The 15,676-nt window shown below is 32.6% G+C and overlaps 1 protein-coding gene across 2 annotated transcripts in view; it reads right to left on the reverse strand.

Annotated features, from left to right (window-relative positions):
* Nucleotides 1-1,022: 1,022 nt before the first annotated feature.
* Nucleotides 1,023-15,676, reverse strand: part of LMBRD2 (LMBR1 domain containing 2) — a 38,803-nt gene continuing 24,149 nt past the window's right edge. For both annotated transcript variants that reach the window (XM_012736432.2, XM_076007972.1), the window contains exons 10-18: nucleotides 15,173-15,354; nucleotides 14,166-14,299; nucleotides 12,682-12,787; nucleotides 12,098-12,195; nucleotides 8,969-9,072; nucleotides 8,385-8,431; nucleotides 6,929-7,034; nucleotides 4,037-4,166; nucleotides 1,023-3,075 (exon numbers count right to left, since the gene is read on the reverse strand). In XM_012736432.2, the coding sequence (XP_012591886.2) occupies nucleotides 3,015-3,075; nucleotides 4,037-4,166; nucleotides 6,929-7,034; nucleotides 8,385-8,431; nucleotides 8,969-9,072; nucleotides 12,098-12,195; nucleotides 12,682-12,787; nucleotides 14,166-14,299; nucleotides 15,173-15,354 (968 nt within the window). In that variant the 3' untranslated portion in view covers nucleotides 1,023-3,014. The remainder of the gene's footprint in view (nucleotides 3,076-4,036; nucleotides 4,167-6,928; nucleotides 7,035-8,384; nucleotides 8,432-8,968; nucleotides 9,073-12,097; nucleotides 12,196-12,681; nucleotides 12,788-14,165; nucleotides 14,300-15,172; nucleotides 15,355-15,676) is intronic.

The raw sequence follows: 15,676 nt of genomic DNA on the forward strand, positions 1-15,676 counted from the left end.
ATCTATTCTTTATAAAGGCAAAACACTTGAATTTTTTGATTTAGGTCTTACCATTGTTGTGAAATGAGAGCCTCTTGTGTGATGAAATTATTCTAAAGCCCTTGTATTCATTTGGTAAGAGTAAAGTTTAATAATTAAAGTCATACTTCATTTCTTATGTTTTTTACAAAAATGTTCTATTGTTAATGTTATTTAAATAGTAAAAAAAGTTAATTAGTAACTTAGAGGTAACTCATGAAATTAATAGATTATTGTTATTTTCTGCAATAGTTATTTTAAATTATTGGCTTACTGAATATACTTACCTAACAACAACTATTTTAAAAATAATTTAGAAAATTTGACTCAGATATTATCATGTAACGAAAACATTAAACATTGCTATTAATAATTATTTAAGAAATGTACTTTGCATGTAAAGTATATGAATTTACTAGTAATATTTTGCAGATGTCATTACATTTTAATAAGCTTCTCAAAACAAAAATTTCTTGTACCTCCTAGAGTTTTTCACACACGGTGGCTTAACAAATAGGAACTTAGTTCTCCAGCAATGAACTCAGTCTTCAATCGTTAAATCATTGCCTTCTGAACTCAAATTTACCCAGCAAAATAACCTTCCTATATGATTATACATAAAATCTTATTATAAGACAAGTTCTGCTTGAAAAATTACTATGAATCACTGAAACACCCAAATATTATTTTAAAAGTAACTCAAAAGTCATAAAGGGATCTATAGTGTTTGTGAAATATACATATATATGTATATATATATTTTAATTATTACAACCATAAAAATTTAATAATAAAGGAAAGTGGTAACATTCCCATACATATTCCTATCAATTTATTTTAGGGCATTAATAAAAGATAGTTATAAAAGTAACTGGATAATTTATTCCCTGTGTCTGCTTCTATTTCAACAACAACATCTGAGTTTCATGACAAAATCTTATGAGAAACATCATACTTAAGAAAATATTCCAAAGTAAACCCAAAGACTAAATAAAATAACACTATTTTCACAGGACGTTTAATGAATTAGTCCATAAAGAGTTTACGCTTTGGGGACTTCTAAGTGTTGCCGTAATAACAAGAAATGGGAGGGACCCTTTTCTGGGAAGATCGTTTTCCCAATCCAATACCTTCAAGTACCACTATGAAAAACAGCACAGCTAACAACTTGGTTTGTCTTTTGAAACTCTAATACATAACATCAATTCAACTCCCTCACAATAGCTTTGTGAGGTAGATCAGTAGGTAAATAACAAATATCACCTTCATTCTGCAAATGAAGAAACTGAGGCACTGGAAGGTTATGGTTTGCCCAAGGTACTCAATGATTCAATGATGAAATTGCAAACAGCTACATTATCTCTGCTCTTGGCCTATTCTATTGCTCTTTGACCACACTTCACAATAAAAAGCTATGTGTGTATTCCCTCAAATAAGCAGTTAATATAACCTTCAACTGAGAGTAAATCTATTCATTGATAATAATTTTAAAGGGAATCTAATCTCAAAGATCATAAAAACTCCAAAGATCAAAAAAATCAGATAATTAGGATGGTGCACTATTCCTTTCAGTACCCACAAACAACTGTGTCTTTTCAAAATTTACATGATGACACTCATTCAAGAAGAAAATAAAAATTTTAAATTTATGACTCAGAGAAAGATTGCCTTCAAGAAACATATAATCATATTGTTAGGGTGACTATATTATTCATCTTCAAACTGGGATACTTGAGAGTGAAAGTGAATGCTAGTAATGATTACAAAAAGACAACAGATGTTAAACTGAGCCTATACTGGGAAATCTCAAGTATGGTCACCCAATGTAGCATGAATTGTCTAAGAGCTGCAAATATTTCACAGACATAAAAAACTCTCCACAAGCATGTTACACTCAACCATGTTCACTGGTGCTTTAAAATTAATACCTAACTTTGACTTAAACACAAAGGTCAAAATAATTTAAAATAATAAGCATGTTTAACCAAGTTATTACTACACATTTCCATTCTAATATCATTTTCTGTTTTCTATAAACCACATTTTAAGTGTCAGAATAACAGCAAATGGACTCACTTTTTACCTTTGAATAACCACATTTTTTATCAAAAAATATAACTAGGTACCTTTAAATATTACAGAATTTTGTGGAACTCTTTGGCTACAAAAAAAAATAAAACTATTTACCATTAATGCTTAAGATTTCTCCTTGAATGACATGATCAACACTTAATATGCTAAATTATAAAAATGATCATTGCTTTCTGAAATGAAAATCTTTTACAAAGCAATACCGAATACATAAACAAATCCAGTTACTACAGAGACTGAAAGAATAATATATCATCTGATTATAGTATACATGCTAACGACATTAACACTTATCAGTTGAAGTATAATCTTAATTATACATGCAAAACCCCCACTAATTTGCAAACAGATTTAAAAAAGCACTTTTTACATTCAGGTATGTCTGGTAAGTAAGCCTTGTTTTAAGACATGGATCTTATGAATATGGTTATTATTTGAGGTCTCCATTCACTTACATTTCTTTGGGAAATACAGGTTAAACATTTTTTTAATAACAAAAATGTAAATCACAATAATAAAACTATATAATATTATTTAGTATGATTTATGGCTTCCTTGAACCTTTAAAATAACTCTCTTGAAAAAAAATCAATCTGAAAGAAACTACACTACACATTGTCAACAAATTCTTATCCTTACCATGAATTAAATCCTTCCACTGTAACTGTACTTCTAAGGCAGATGCTTAAGGAATGGTATGTAATAAATCTTGTTAGAAAAGACAATATTCTATTCAATGAGCAATAAACTATTATCAATAAGATATAATTAGTTCTCAGTGCCTTTTTGTTATCCTGATATTTTTCACTGAGAGTAAAAAGAAAATCCTAGAGTACACAGAACGTTCACAGAGGCTGAACTGATGTGTTGACATTGGTTAGCTGTTCCATAAATTTTTTCAGGCATTATACATCATCAAATATTCCAGCGTAAGACATTGAGTGATATCGTCCACCAGGCTGATACCTAAAAGGTGAACATTAAGAAATGATCTGAAGCATCAATCAAAAATAATAAAGGAGAAAAGAAAAAAAGAACACATTAAAAGGAAGTTGCTACATAATTTGCTTACACTGTAAAATCTATTCAGTAACTAAAAGCCGAAACTTACCCTCCGAGGAAATTATCCAAAAGGACTTACTTATAAATCAACCAGCAACTGTTTTAGAGCCTAGAATACATGCATGATAGAGTGAGGAATGTAGAAAGAGGGAGGGGAATGTAAGACACATCTAGGAGATTTATTAATTTAATAACTACTCTTAATTATTGAACATAATAGTCTAAGCTTTTTGCTATTTATAGGCAATAGTATAGTAAACACCTTCATGCATAGGATATTTTGCTTTTGTTTAATTAGTTCCTCATAGCATAGTGGCTAAAAGCATAGACTCTGTTGCCAGAGTACTGGGGTTTGAATTCACAAGTTGTGTGAATCTAGGCAATTTACTGGGCCTCTCTGGGTTGACATACAATTGGATTACAACCATACAATATGATATTGTTGGTAAAGTGCTGAGAATAGGGTCTGATATTCAAACATGGCCATGCAGCTCTTACTAAGGTATAATACATTTCTCAAATGGGACAGTCAGAAATAGGCATATATTTCTATTTTTTATTCTATGGTATATATTTCAATTCTTTCATATTTATAATACCATTAGTGTTGTCTAAAGATACTAATTTCAATTACCACTACTGGATACTATAATTTTTTTTAAATATAAAAGCATTATTGGGTATAAAAAGGTATCAAAAATTACTTGATATATTTTTTATTACTAGTAAACATGAAAATTTTCTCTTACTTTATCACTTGTTTACTTTTACCTTTACTTATCACTTGTTTTTAACCTTGTCAAGTCAGTATGTTATTAAAATTTCAGAGGAATGCCAGAGCCAAAATGTCACAGCCAGAGCATACCTTCTTGATTCAGGTTCAAGAGGATCATCAGTAAATGTTTCTGCATTAAAATCCAAAGGTTCTGCATCTTGGAGAAGTTCTATTCGGTCCCTTTCAGTCCTGTTATTAGTCCTGGTATATTTGGATGTTGCTGCAAAGAAAGGAAAAAAAATTCTACTTCCCTATTGTCTTTTAATTTATGGGTCACAGTCTATGGACTTACAAAAAGGAAAATCAAGATTATAAGGAATATGAATTTTCACTGTGAAGACAACTACATGGTTCCTTAAAAATCTGATTAAAATTAGAAACAATATACAGGGCAAGGAAAAGTTTTCCAGCTTTGTAGCTAGTATAAGCTCAGAAGCAGATACAGGGCAAAGACATAATTAGTATAACTCAGAATTAATATTTAACTATGGTATCACAACAGTTGAAATTCTTCATTATCACATGAAGTTTCAGTTGGCTTCACAGTGAATCTCATTTCTTGGCTAGGACTTTAAGGTGTAATCAACTCAAGCTCTTCAAGAAAGGCCTGAGCCTTCTTCCCATGAGGCAAGATTGTGGGCAGCACTAGCCAACAGAAATAAAATACAAGCCTCATATATACTTTGAAATTTCCTAGTTAGCTACATTAAAAAGTGAAAAGAAACAGGTGAAATTAATTTTAATATATTTAATTTAACATAATATATCCAAAAATATTATCATTTCAACATGGGGCACCAGTCATGTTGCAATTGCTCAACAGCCACATGTGGCTAATGGTTATCATACTGCTCAGCACAGATCAGAAAAGTAACTCTCCCTTCTCTGTGTGGATGGGGATTTCTTCATAAACAACCTAAATTCTCACAATATTGTTTTGAGCAGTCCAAGTAGCTTTATAACAACTTTATGATACAGTTCTTTTTGAAAACTTAAGGCAAGCCAATTCTGTCATATTTACATTGTTGTCATCTTGGGCTTTGCCCTAAATGCATGTCTCTTCCTCTTTTCTCTCATTTATTCAGCAAACAGTAATTACACATCGTATACACTGCCTCTTCTCTTAACCATTCTTCCATATCCCAGATCTTTCTATTTGTAAAATTCCACTCTGTGGTAAGCAAGAAAATCCTTCCTCTATTTCCTAGCTTTAACTAAAGCTTTAGTATTATATTTATTCTACCAAAAAATGTTACCATGCTTCCTCCCACACTGAAATTTTACCTTCAGGACAAAATACAAACTTTTTAGCAGAACAATATCTGTTCCTCAACTATCTTTGAGGCCTCCCCTCTTATCAACATGCATCTCCCCAATGATTCTCTCATGCCACAATGTCCTGCATTCACTCTTCCTTCTGATTAAAACACTCTTCACCTGGCTGTGTACTATTCAATCCTAAATACTCAGATAAATATTTCTTTTTACAAAAATTATTTCCCAAAATAGAACTCTTTTTCCATTCCCCAAACTGAGTTCCTTCAGCATCAGATGTGTATCCTCCTGTCACAGCTTTCATGACAAGTCTATATTATAAATAGTTCATCATTAAATATTTCTAACATTTTCTATTTATCTCTTTTGTTTAGTTTCCATCTCTCTGGTGAAATTCCTCCTGATGTGTTCATGTACATTGCCCAAGCTTTCCATTAGATTTTTAACATACTAATTGGTTATTTTCAAGTCACTGCACTGTCTGATAATTCCAACATTTGAGCCACCTCTAGGTCTAGTATGTTGACTATTTTATGTTTTGAAAACAGCTCATATTTTCTTACTTTCTTGTGTATTTCATAATTTCTGGCTAAATGCCAGACACTGTGTGTAAAAGAACAGATGGAGATAAATAATTGTAATGCCAAACATGGGCATACCTCTTCTATTAGATCATCAGTGTTGAGGGATTGAATCAATCTAATCTATACTTGATCTGGGTTTGGACTTTGTTTTTGGGTTAGTTACCTTAAGTCCCTACATATTTCACATTTCTCCAGTGATGAACTGCTATTACCTTGTGATTAGTAAGGCCCCATCTGGCAGATGATTTGTCTCAGCATTTTTTTCCTATCCTCAGATTTAACAGTCCCTGCATACATACGCCACAGAGGGAGTCCCTTTCCATGTTTCTACTCCTCCTCCAACAGTAGACTACTGCTGCTTGGTCACTATAAACCCTGTATTTGGGTAGGAGAGGTTGCTCAATTTTCCTCCTCTACTCTCAGTGTTAGGCAGGTCCCTGTGCACTGAAGTCTTAGTGGTGATTCTCTCTCAGCAAACTGAAATCTCTCCCAAAGACAAACAACCTCTGCCTTCTACTCAGTGCAAGGTCCTAAGCAAAAACAGGTTTCTTGCACTTACCCAGGGGCCTCATGTCACATTAATATATTTTTTATTATTAGTAAAGATGAACATTTGTAGGGTCAATGATATGGGAAGGTTTCCTAACCCACCCTGGTAAGCGATGGCTTCTGTCTGGTATCAGTCCCTCACTCAATTATGAGCATCTTAAGCATAAGATATTTATTTTCTTTGTATCATTGCATACTTGAGAATATGTCTGACATACATAGGTCATAAAAACAACTGAATAACCTATGTCTACTAATAGAAAAGTGAAGAAAAATATCAAGTAAATGATAAATACTTGGCTAGAACATGCCTGGGATAAGTGCTTAAATTATTTAGGTTAATACACTTATAGCTATTCATTTGATGTCCCAGTTTCTCCTTTCCCTATCAGAAGGCATATTTGAATTTCTGCTTCCTTCTTTATACTAAGGAATGTGAGAAAGAAAGGTCAGTGCAAATGCACATTTACAATTCTACAAAGGCATTTCTGGATGAGTATCCTAACTCTCAGTCTCTATGCAAACAAGCATAAGAAAAAAAATTTCTAAGCAAACTAGAAAATAAACTACTTACATCGGTTGGTATTAATATCTGAGAAGTTTAACTCTTTTGGGTCAGTATGAACATTTCTGTTCCTAGTGGAATCTTCTCTATTGTGTCCATAACGTTCTTTCCATTCCTAAGAAAGAAACATAAATGCATATACAACAAAAGGACAAAAAATAATTCATCAATGTCAACAGATTATATATGCAGAATATAATTTAATTATTTTTCATCAGAAATTCATTAGTAATCAGTACAATTATCATAGCATCTTTAAAAATCATAGGTCAATGTTTTTATCTTTACATGTAAAGTCACAGTCTCTATAAACTTGAGACATTTATAAACATTTTTTGCTAACTATGATTATGTTATTCTTCTAAAACATCAAAAAAATATTACAACTACAAGCTTACCCTAACCATGTAAAAGTTATAAGAACCCATAATGATTGATAAGATGGTCACAAAATTTTCTTTCATTTAAATAAGCTACAAATATTAGAGAGCTGAAAAGTCATTTTCAATAGCAAAATTAAAGTTGTATACAAATATAATTAAACTGCGACTCACACATAGCATTTTGAATTATCGTAAACACAGTAAAACCATATTAACTAGGGTTCTACTCATCAAATTCTTAGAATCAAAAGAGACATTAGAGGTCACTTAATGCAACTTTCCATGCAGTGCAGGGTCTCATTCTAAAACATCTGTGCCAGATGCTTTTTGGCTGACTAGATGACATGTAAATTTCTGGGTTTGTGAAGCCTACAGCAATTTTGGTAAACTGTGGAAATTAGAAATTCTTATAGAGAGGTGAAATCTATCTCCAGTAACTTCTCATCTTTGGTTCTACTTATACCTTCCGAAATAAAGAACAGACCTCTCATTCACATGATATATACTAAGATAAACAACAACAACTGTCAAGTCTCCTGTCTTTGCCAGTATAGATATACTCAGATGTTAAAAATTTATGGTAACTGTGACTAGATTATTTTTCTCATTTTTTGCCTTTTCACTCTCTAGGAGGAGGTTAGTTTGTCTCAGCAAATGGAGAACTGAAGAAAAATTGAAGAGGAATAAAATTAATGTCACATTACAAAAAAGCATAACAATTTTACAGCAATTAAAGCCACTTTAATAGCAAGACTACATGAATTCATTCATGCAACAAATATTCACTGAGCATCAACCTTAGGCAAGAAGCTGCTTAATGTGGGACACAAATGAAATAATTATTACTAGTGAGTTGTACAGGTCCAATAGGACACCTAGCATATATATCTGAAAGTATTAAAATTCCCTTTCTTTAAAAGTATACACTGTGCTAAAAATATATATATAAATAAAAATAATATACCCTGTGCCATTTTTCCCACTGTTCTCTATCTTGAGCAAATTATTCTAAATCAGTAGGATTCTTAAGATATTCCACATGATTATTTAGGTTATAGCAATTTAGTCAATACTGTACTTACTCTTCTTCGATTTTCACCTTCTTCTTGCCTTTGCCTTTTTCTCTTTTCTGGAAACAAGAAAATGGTCTCAAATTTGGTATAATACGGTTTAAACAGACACAAAATAACTGAAATAAATGTATCAGGCTATGACTAATATTTCTTTTAAATTACTATATAATCAAATGTAATAGGTTACTGTTGGAAATGATCTAAGAGGTCATCTCACCCAATAGGTCCACCTTCTCTATTTTTGTTAGAGATGGTCCTAAAGTCTCTGTTCAAATAACTTTAGTGAAGAAAAGGGTTCTGTCTCACAATTACCTGAGTTTCTCTGTAACTTCTATTCTCTTTTAGTCCTATCTTCTAAATTAAATTCATACTTCTTTTCTTTCTGTATAAGAGTTCGAATTCTTGGCCTCAAGCAATCCTTCTACCTCAGCCTCCCAAAGTGCTGGGATTACAGGTGAGAGCCACCATGCCCAGCCTTATAATTTCTTAAGAATAGATTAAAATTATTTATAAATTATACAAACATTAATTTTGTTTTCTGAGTTTGAGTACTTAGCATTTTCTCTTCATTTATTTTAAAAGACATATCTTACCTCGTCTGATTAATTCTTTTCCTTCATCAACTAAGTCTGATGTCATATCATTATCACCCATAAACTGCTGGAAACCAAGCAGATTCAAACAACGGGTTCCCAAACTAAAGTAGATTTTCAAGAAAACAAGCATTATTTCACATTATAAATATTTAGATAATAATATTTAGATAATATTCTTTAATGTTGTCATCCCCAAAGAAGCCTATGCTTGATTATCAGTTATCATGGAAAGTTACATATAGTTACAACTGTTGTTCTTCAAGAAGTACTACTTATTTCCCTTTCTAAGAAGTTTATGCCCAGTACTTTACTGACTAGGGTATGCACGATATCCAGATTTCCTAAGGAAGTTAAAGGAGCTCAGGAAATTTCACCCCAATATATGACTCCTTCGTATAAAGAGTATTTTAAATACTCTTAGAGGCCCTTAGAGGTCATAGATACTGGAGGAGGCTTTCCTCTATCTTCATAAAACCAGACCTACTAAAAAGAAGAATTCCCTCCCCCTTCCTGGTACCTCAATATATTGCATGAAAGATCAAGAATACAACCAGATCTGGCCCAACCCATTTTAAAAATAATACTTGTCTCTCAGGTTAATATAATTTCCAAAGAGAATCAATTACAAGTCAATCTGTTTCTCCCATCCATTCATTCTCCCAAGTATCTATTCATTCTCCCTAGTAACCATTTATTCCCCCTAAACAGAATTACCTATATTTCTCTTCTCCATTCCCCCATCTAAAATGAGGGATAATAAATTTCTGTACCCCACTGGGATATTGTGCACACAATAAATACATCTTTTTCTCTTATTAATCTGCCTTACTGTAAAAGTTGATCTTTCAGCAAACCTTCTGGGGGCAAAAGGGAAGTTTTCCTTTTTCCCGACAAAATAACAAGTCAGGTCATTAGCATACATAGCCTTCAGAAAACAATTATACGAGGATGCTAAATAATAACTATAATACAAGAGCAACTTACTCTTTGTTTATATCTAAATAGCAGTTTTGATACTGAAATATACATTTAAAACCAGTATTTCCAAGTGTGGAATATGCTGGTTTATAAAGTCTTAATTGTATAAATTTATTTTCATGCTCTATTTTTTCCCCTGTGAATTAGTCAACTCTATTTAAATACCTTTTGTTACACACTGTAAAGTGATGACTATAATCTTATGTGGGGCCTATTACCTTATATCTTATTTGCTATTTACTTTAAACCTGATTATTATACAGGACAATAATAGTCTGAAATATGGAACACAAGGAAGGAAGTGATAGATGAGTAGGAAGGATAATATTTGTTATGATCCTACTATGTATCACCAAGCAGCTCTTTTTATTACATTAGTTTTCAAACTTTCTCAATGATGTAATTCTAATGGCAGAGCCTGAACACATGCATGGAAAGTGAGGCAAAGGAAGAGGAAGAAAGGGGAAAAGAAGAAGAGGGGGTTGAGAAAGGGGGATGTGAATGTGTGTGTGTCAGGAAGGTAAAACAAGGAGGCAATTAAAGAAAGCCAAGAATCCATTTCACATTAATAATGTATAAATATCTAGCTATTCACAGTACATCTACTTGTTTCAATATAAAAGGGATGTTTTATGCGAATTACCATTGAGTAAACTGGGGTTTCAGGTAGATGATTATGTTAATTCTGTGACCTTAAACAATCCCTTACTGTCCTCATATCTTTGTAGAAACTTTGAACTAGTTCACTTACTCTGGAAAGGTTTTATCTTTGTCTAAAGTGTCAGGAATCAACCTATGTTCTCTCAGCAGGTAAGTCTGGATATTAACCCTGAGTATGGCCATGTTGTTAACAGACTGGGAATTAGACTAATTATGGCAGCATTTCAAATGAAAATGGACCTATAAAGTCAAACTACCACTGAAGTGTCAGTAAGGCACTGCTTCACATATTTCTAAAAGAATATTTACTATGTGAAATAATTTAAAAATTAAGGAATACAATCCTTTCTTACTAAAGACAAAATGGCATTCAAAGTTTATCCTAATTAACTCTGGATACACTTTTAATGAATATTTTTAAGTTTAACCATTTCCCTTTAAGGTATCATGATTCTTTATATTTAAGATTTTATAGTTGTCAAAGCACTATCGTACCCCATATCACTTGATCCATATAACCATCTGATAAGGTAAGAAGAAATGTTAATCTTCCAACATAACTAATAACATAAAAACACATCATCTGTACAGCACAAGCCCTTAATTTTCCATTAGTAGCTTTATAAACTTTTAAAATAAATAAACATATAATCAAAACTTAGCTTTGGGCATACAAAGTATGATTAGTCTCCTTTTAATAAAACATTTTCACACTATAAATCTGTTACTCTCTTTTCCAATTAAAGGAAACACTCACAGTATTAGATTTGCTGTCACTTCTTATTACAATATCATTTTAAGTTATAATCTTTTGGCTATTTTGCTTATGAAAAGGTTAAATATATTTTTCAAAATTCAATAGAGAATTTAAACAATATCTGTTTAGTCACCACCTTAATATTAGTATCTATCGTTTGTAATAACGAAGATTTAAGCAAAAACTAGGTAGATGAAACTTATTTTTGTTATAAATGTAAATGATTAACATTAAAAAAAAGTTTCTGGAGACTTCTGGTTTCAAAAGGGCAGCACAGAGGCAAGCTGGCTTCACTACTCCTCCCAAAAAACCAAAACCAAATATACAATATAATATCTATACCAGCAACAACACAGAGCTCAAGTATGAAGATGAGACAGTTCTGCAGGACCATGGAGTAGTGGAAAAACTCCAAGGAGATAGTAGGAGAATCAGAATTCAACATTTGTGACACCATGCTCCCCCATTCTGCTCACCACCACATGGAATATCTCCCCGCAACTCACAGTTTGTACAATGGAAAAAGTGAAATTGAGGTGGTTGATCAGCTTCCCCACCTTCTTGGGTTCCCTGGCAGAAGACCTCAGTGCTCTAAGCAGTCCCTTCTAACTAGCTCCAGCTTCCCCAAAGCCACAACAAAACAAACAACTGAAACCCAACCAGTAAATATTTAAAAGAGCTTTAATGAGAAAGAACGTCCAGATCCAACTAAGTAATGTTAAGTTTCTTACCTAAAATAAGTAGCTATGCAGAGAATGACCACCAACATAGGATAATATATGTAGAATCCATCTGCAATAAAGGATAAAACTTTCATGGAACCCATAATCTGAAGAGCAAGAAAAAAGTAAGTTAAATCGGCATAGTTCTATATTTTTCATTTATTTCCATCATTAGAAAATTTGCCAATAACCGGTTACATCAATATATTTGAACTATTCAAAGTAGAAGCACAAAGCACTAAACAAACAAATTTTTTAAAATTTACTTTTTATTAAGTTTTCTCCTAGGGAAAATTAATATTTTATAAATATTGCTCAAAATTATCACATATATTAAGACTATAAATATAAAATTTAATAGTAGTTTTGGTCATGTAGGTGATACTGCTCAGCTAGACAACCATAAAAACTTTTTTTTATAATAAAAGAAGCAAAATCACTTTTATTCAGTCATTAGTATTATACAATCTTTAAGAGAGGATTTCATTAGTAATGTTATAAAACTTTTCTGCCCACATTAAAAGAAATTTCACAATAACACCATTTCATATAGATAATGAATGTAAAGAACTCTGTTTTCTGACCATACTTACAGACGTGTAAGCAGTTGGCTGAGTATTCTGGTGAGAGATAGACGAATCCATATGGGTCAAACCCAAGAAGTTAAGACATAACGGAGGAGTCAAACGGCAAAATAACCTGCAGTAAATATTTAAAATATAATATATAAAAAATAAATCAGTAAAAATACATTTTATATTATATTGAAATGTATTAAGAATATTTCAGATCATTGTAGCTACAATTTTCATCTATTTCCATGATATATATTTTGAATTTTTAATATGAACTGCTCTTAGTTGCAATTAATAAGATTTTTAATTGCATTCCCCTTAAAAACATCAACACTTGCATGGCAAAACTGCAGCTCAGGCCGCCTGCTTTGGTTGAGTTTGCCACTGATTTATACCCACAATTTATGGAGTGCCTTGTATGTACCTCCTTCAACTCTACTATGTGTGCAATTAATTCATTTCACAGAATGACAAGGACAGTAACATCCTCAAGGTAAATTATACTCAGTACATAAAATATCTGAAGATGTATCAAAATATGTCATTCTGACAAGTACAGGTATAAAGAATTGTTCAATTTTGACTAAATAAAAAGAATCTCTTACAAAATTACAGAGTTGGAGAATTGGGGACATGGAGAGAGGAAAGGTGTCAATAAGAAGAGGTAATAATGAGGGAGCATTTTTGTGGTGATAGAATAGTTCTGAATCTTGATTGTGGTGGTGGTTACAGGAATCTACACACGTACACACAAATGAAAGATAAAAAATAGTGAGAACTAAATAAGGTCTGTAGTGTAGTTAATGGTAATGTTCCAATGTAATTCCTGATTTTGATATTGTTTGACAGCTATAGAAGATGTTACCATTGGGGGAAGTGTGGTGAAGGTTACATACAACTTTTTGTATTATATTTAAAACTTCCTGTGAGTCCATAATTATTTGGAAAAGAACAAAAAAAAGTCTTAAGCTTGCTTTAGATATCAATTTCTCTATAAACTTCTCTAATTCCAGCCTTTATAAATACCTAATAAGACTGATTTTACAATAAGGACAGGTAATAGATTATGCAACGTAGCCCAAGTGGGAGCCATCTCTCCAAACTTCTTTAGGAAAATTTGTTCTTGTTGGTTTTCTTAGTCTTCAATTCAGGTAGAAGCCACTGAATCTCAGAACACTCTCTAGGTCTGACTTAGTCTCTAAACTCTCCACTTTTCCTACCATTTACTAATCTATTTACTGAATCGCTAGTTGGTTATCCAGGCTCACTATGTGTTTCCTTTCCCTCCTAACCTAGCATACCTACAATAGTTTAGCCTTAAACTTCAAGCAAGATTTATCTGGCAATCGACAAATACTTATTTAATATTTAAACCTAATCAATTAGCTCATAGAAATACAGACATTAGTGGAACACCCATAAAAACAAGAACTAAAAGAGAGATCCATAAGAATACATGCAATAGAGACATTTCTCTTGTTTCTAAGTGTAATTCTACTTACATGCCACTGAAAAGAAGGCTATAAGCATCAGTTTGATGATGTGAAGCCAAGTAATAATAGTTAAATACACGAATCCTGAACACAGTAGAATAAACACAGATACTTAGGAAGAATATGGAAAGAAAGCAAGCAATCTGAAAAACAAACCAAAAACAAAACGTTTATTTAAGACTAATACACTTTAAACTAGCACTTAACTATCACAAGCATTATCCTTCATTTCCAGTTAACATTTATGGATGTTCTATTTAAATACAGCAGTAGAGGATTTCTTAATCATCTAAGAAAATGAAATTATGAAAAAATCTAGGATGTTCAACATCCTAGATCCATACATTTTAAATATTCCTCCTAAAGTGAGCCTGTTCTTCCATTCCCTTAGTGAGTCTTCACATGAGACCTGCAAGTTATATATACCGTTTCACTAGCATAAAGAAGATCAAAGTTAATCATAAAAAGAATTTTATACTATCTTGGACCTTTTCATCTCTCCTCAAATATTAATACAGTTCTGTTTTGGGCTTTTTGTTTTCTATTTGAGACAGAGTCTCGTTCTGTCACCCCACGTAGGGTGCAGTGGTGTCATCATATCTCACTGCAACCTCAAATTCCTGGGCTCAAGTGATCTGATCCTCCTGCCTCAGCTTCCTGAGTAGCTGGGACTACAGGCCCACCCCATCATGCTCAGCTAATTTTTTCTATATATAGTAGAGACAGGGTCTTGCTCTTTGCTCAGGCTGGTCTCGAACTCCTAGCCTCAAGCGATCCTCCCATCTTGGCCTCCTGGAGTGCTAGGATTATAGGCGTGAGCCACTGCACCCAGCCTAATTATTAGTTTTTAATAGTCAGGGTAAATTGATAAGGCACATTTTTGGAAGTTTGAATAACACTGTAGGAAACTGCACTGCTTTCATTATTACTGTAAGAAATATATGGAGAAAAGATATAGCAGTTAAGATTATACCATGAACTGACATGTATTTATGACAGATATAAAATAAACTGACCTCAATATAAATATAATTGTATGTTTTTTCTGCCAGCTGTATGAAGACTGCAAAGAGGGATAAGACAGGAGTAGTGCTAAAGAATGTGCACTCTGACCACACAACAATCACAGAGAAGATGGACAGAACCACAGCAAGGATCCTATAAAACCAAGGTCGCAAAAGACATTCCCAGTACCACTCTGGAAGACAAAAGAAAAAAAACATTAGGAAAAATATAAAAGAGTACAGGGTATTAACATTATTTTAAAATATCTCCCAACAAGATATGTAATTACAAAGAGAAAAATAGCAATTTTACTGTGGAGGAACCAGGCATACTCCACCCTGACCAAATGATCACCAATAATGGGACAAACTGACATCATGAGCTTCCTACTACAATGCACTGAGAAGAACATGACATTGCTGCTGTGGCATTCCTGCCAAAAATGTAGAAGCTCCATCTAATCATGAGGAAAAATCAAACTCAAATTCAGGGACATTTAACAAAAAACTGGCCTG

Source organism: Microcebus murinus, chromosome 11 (assembly GCF_040939455.1).
Source record: "Microcebus murinus isolate Inina chromosome 11, M.murinus_Inina_mat1.0, whole genome shotgun sequence".
In the NCBI taxonomy this organism is placed as follows: Eukaryota; Metazoa; Chordata; class Mammalia; order Primates; family Cheirogaleidae; genus Microcebus; species Microcebus murinus.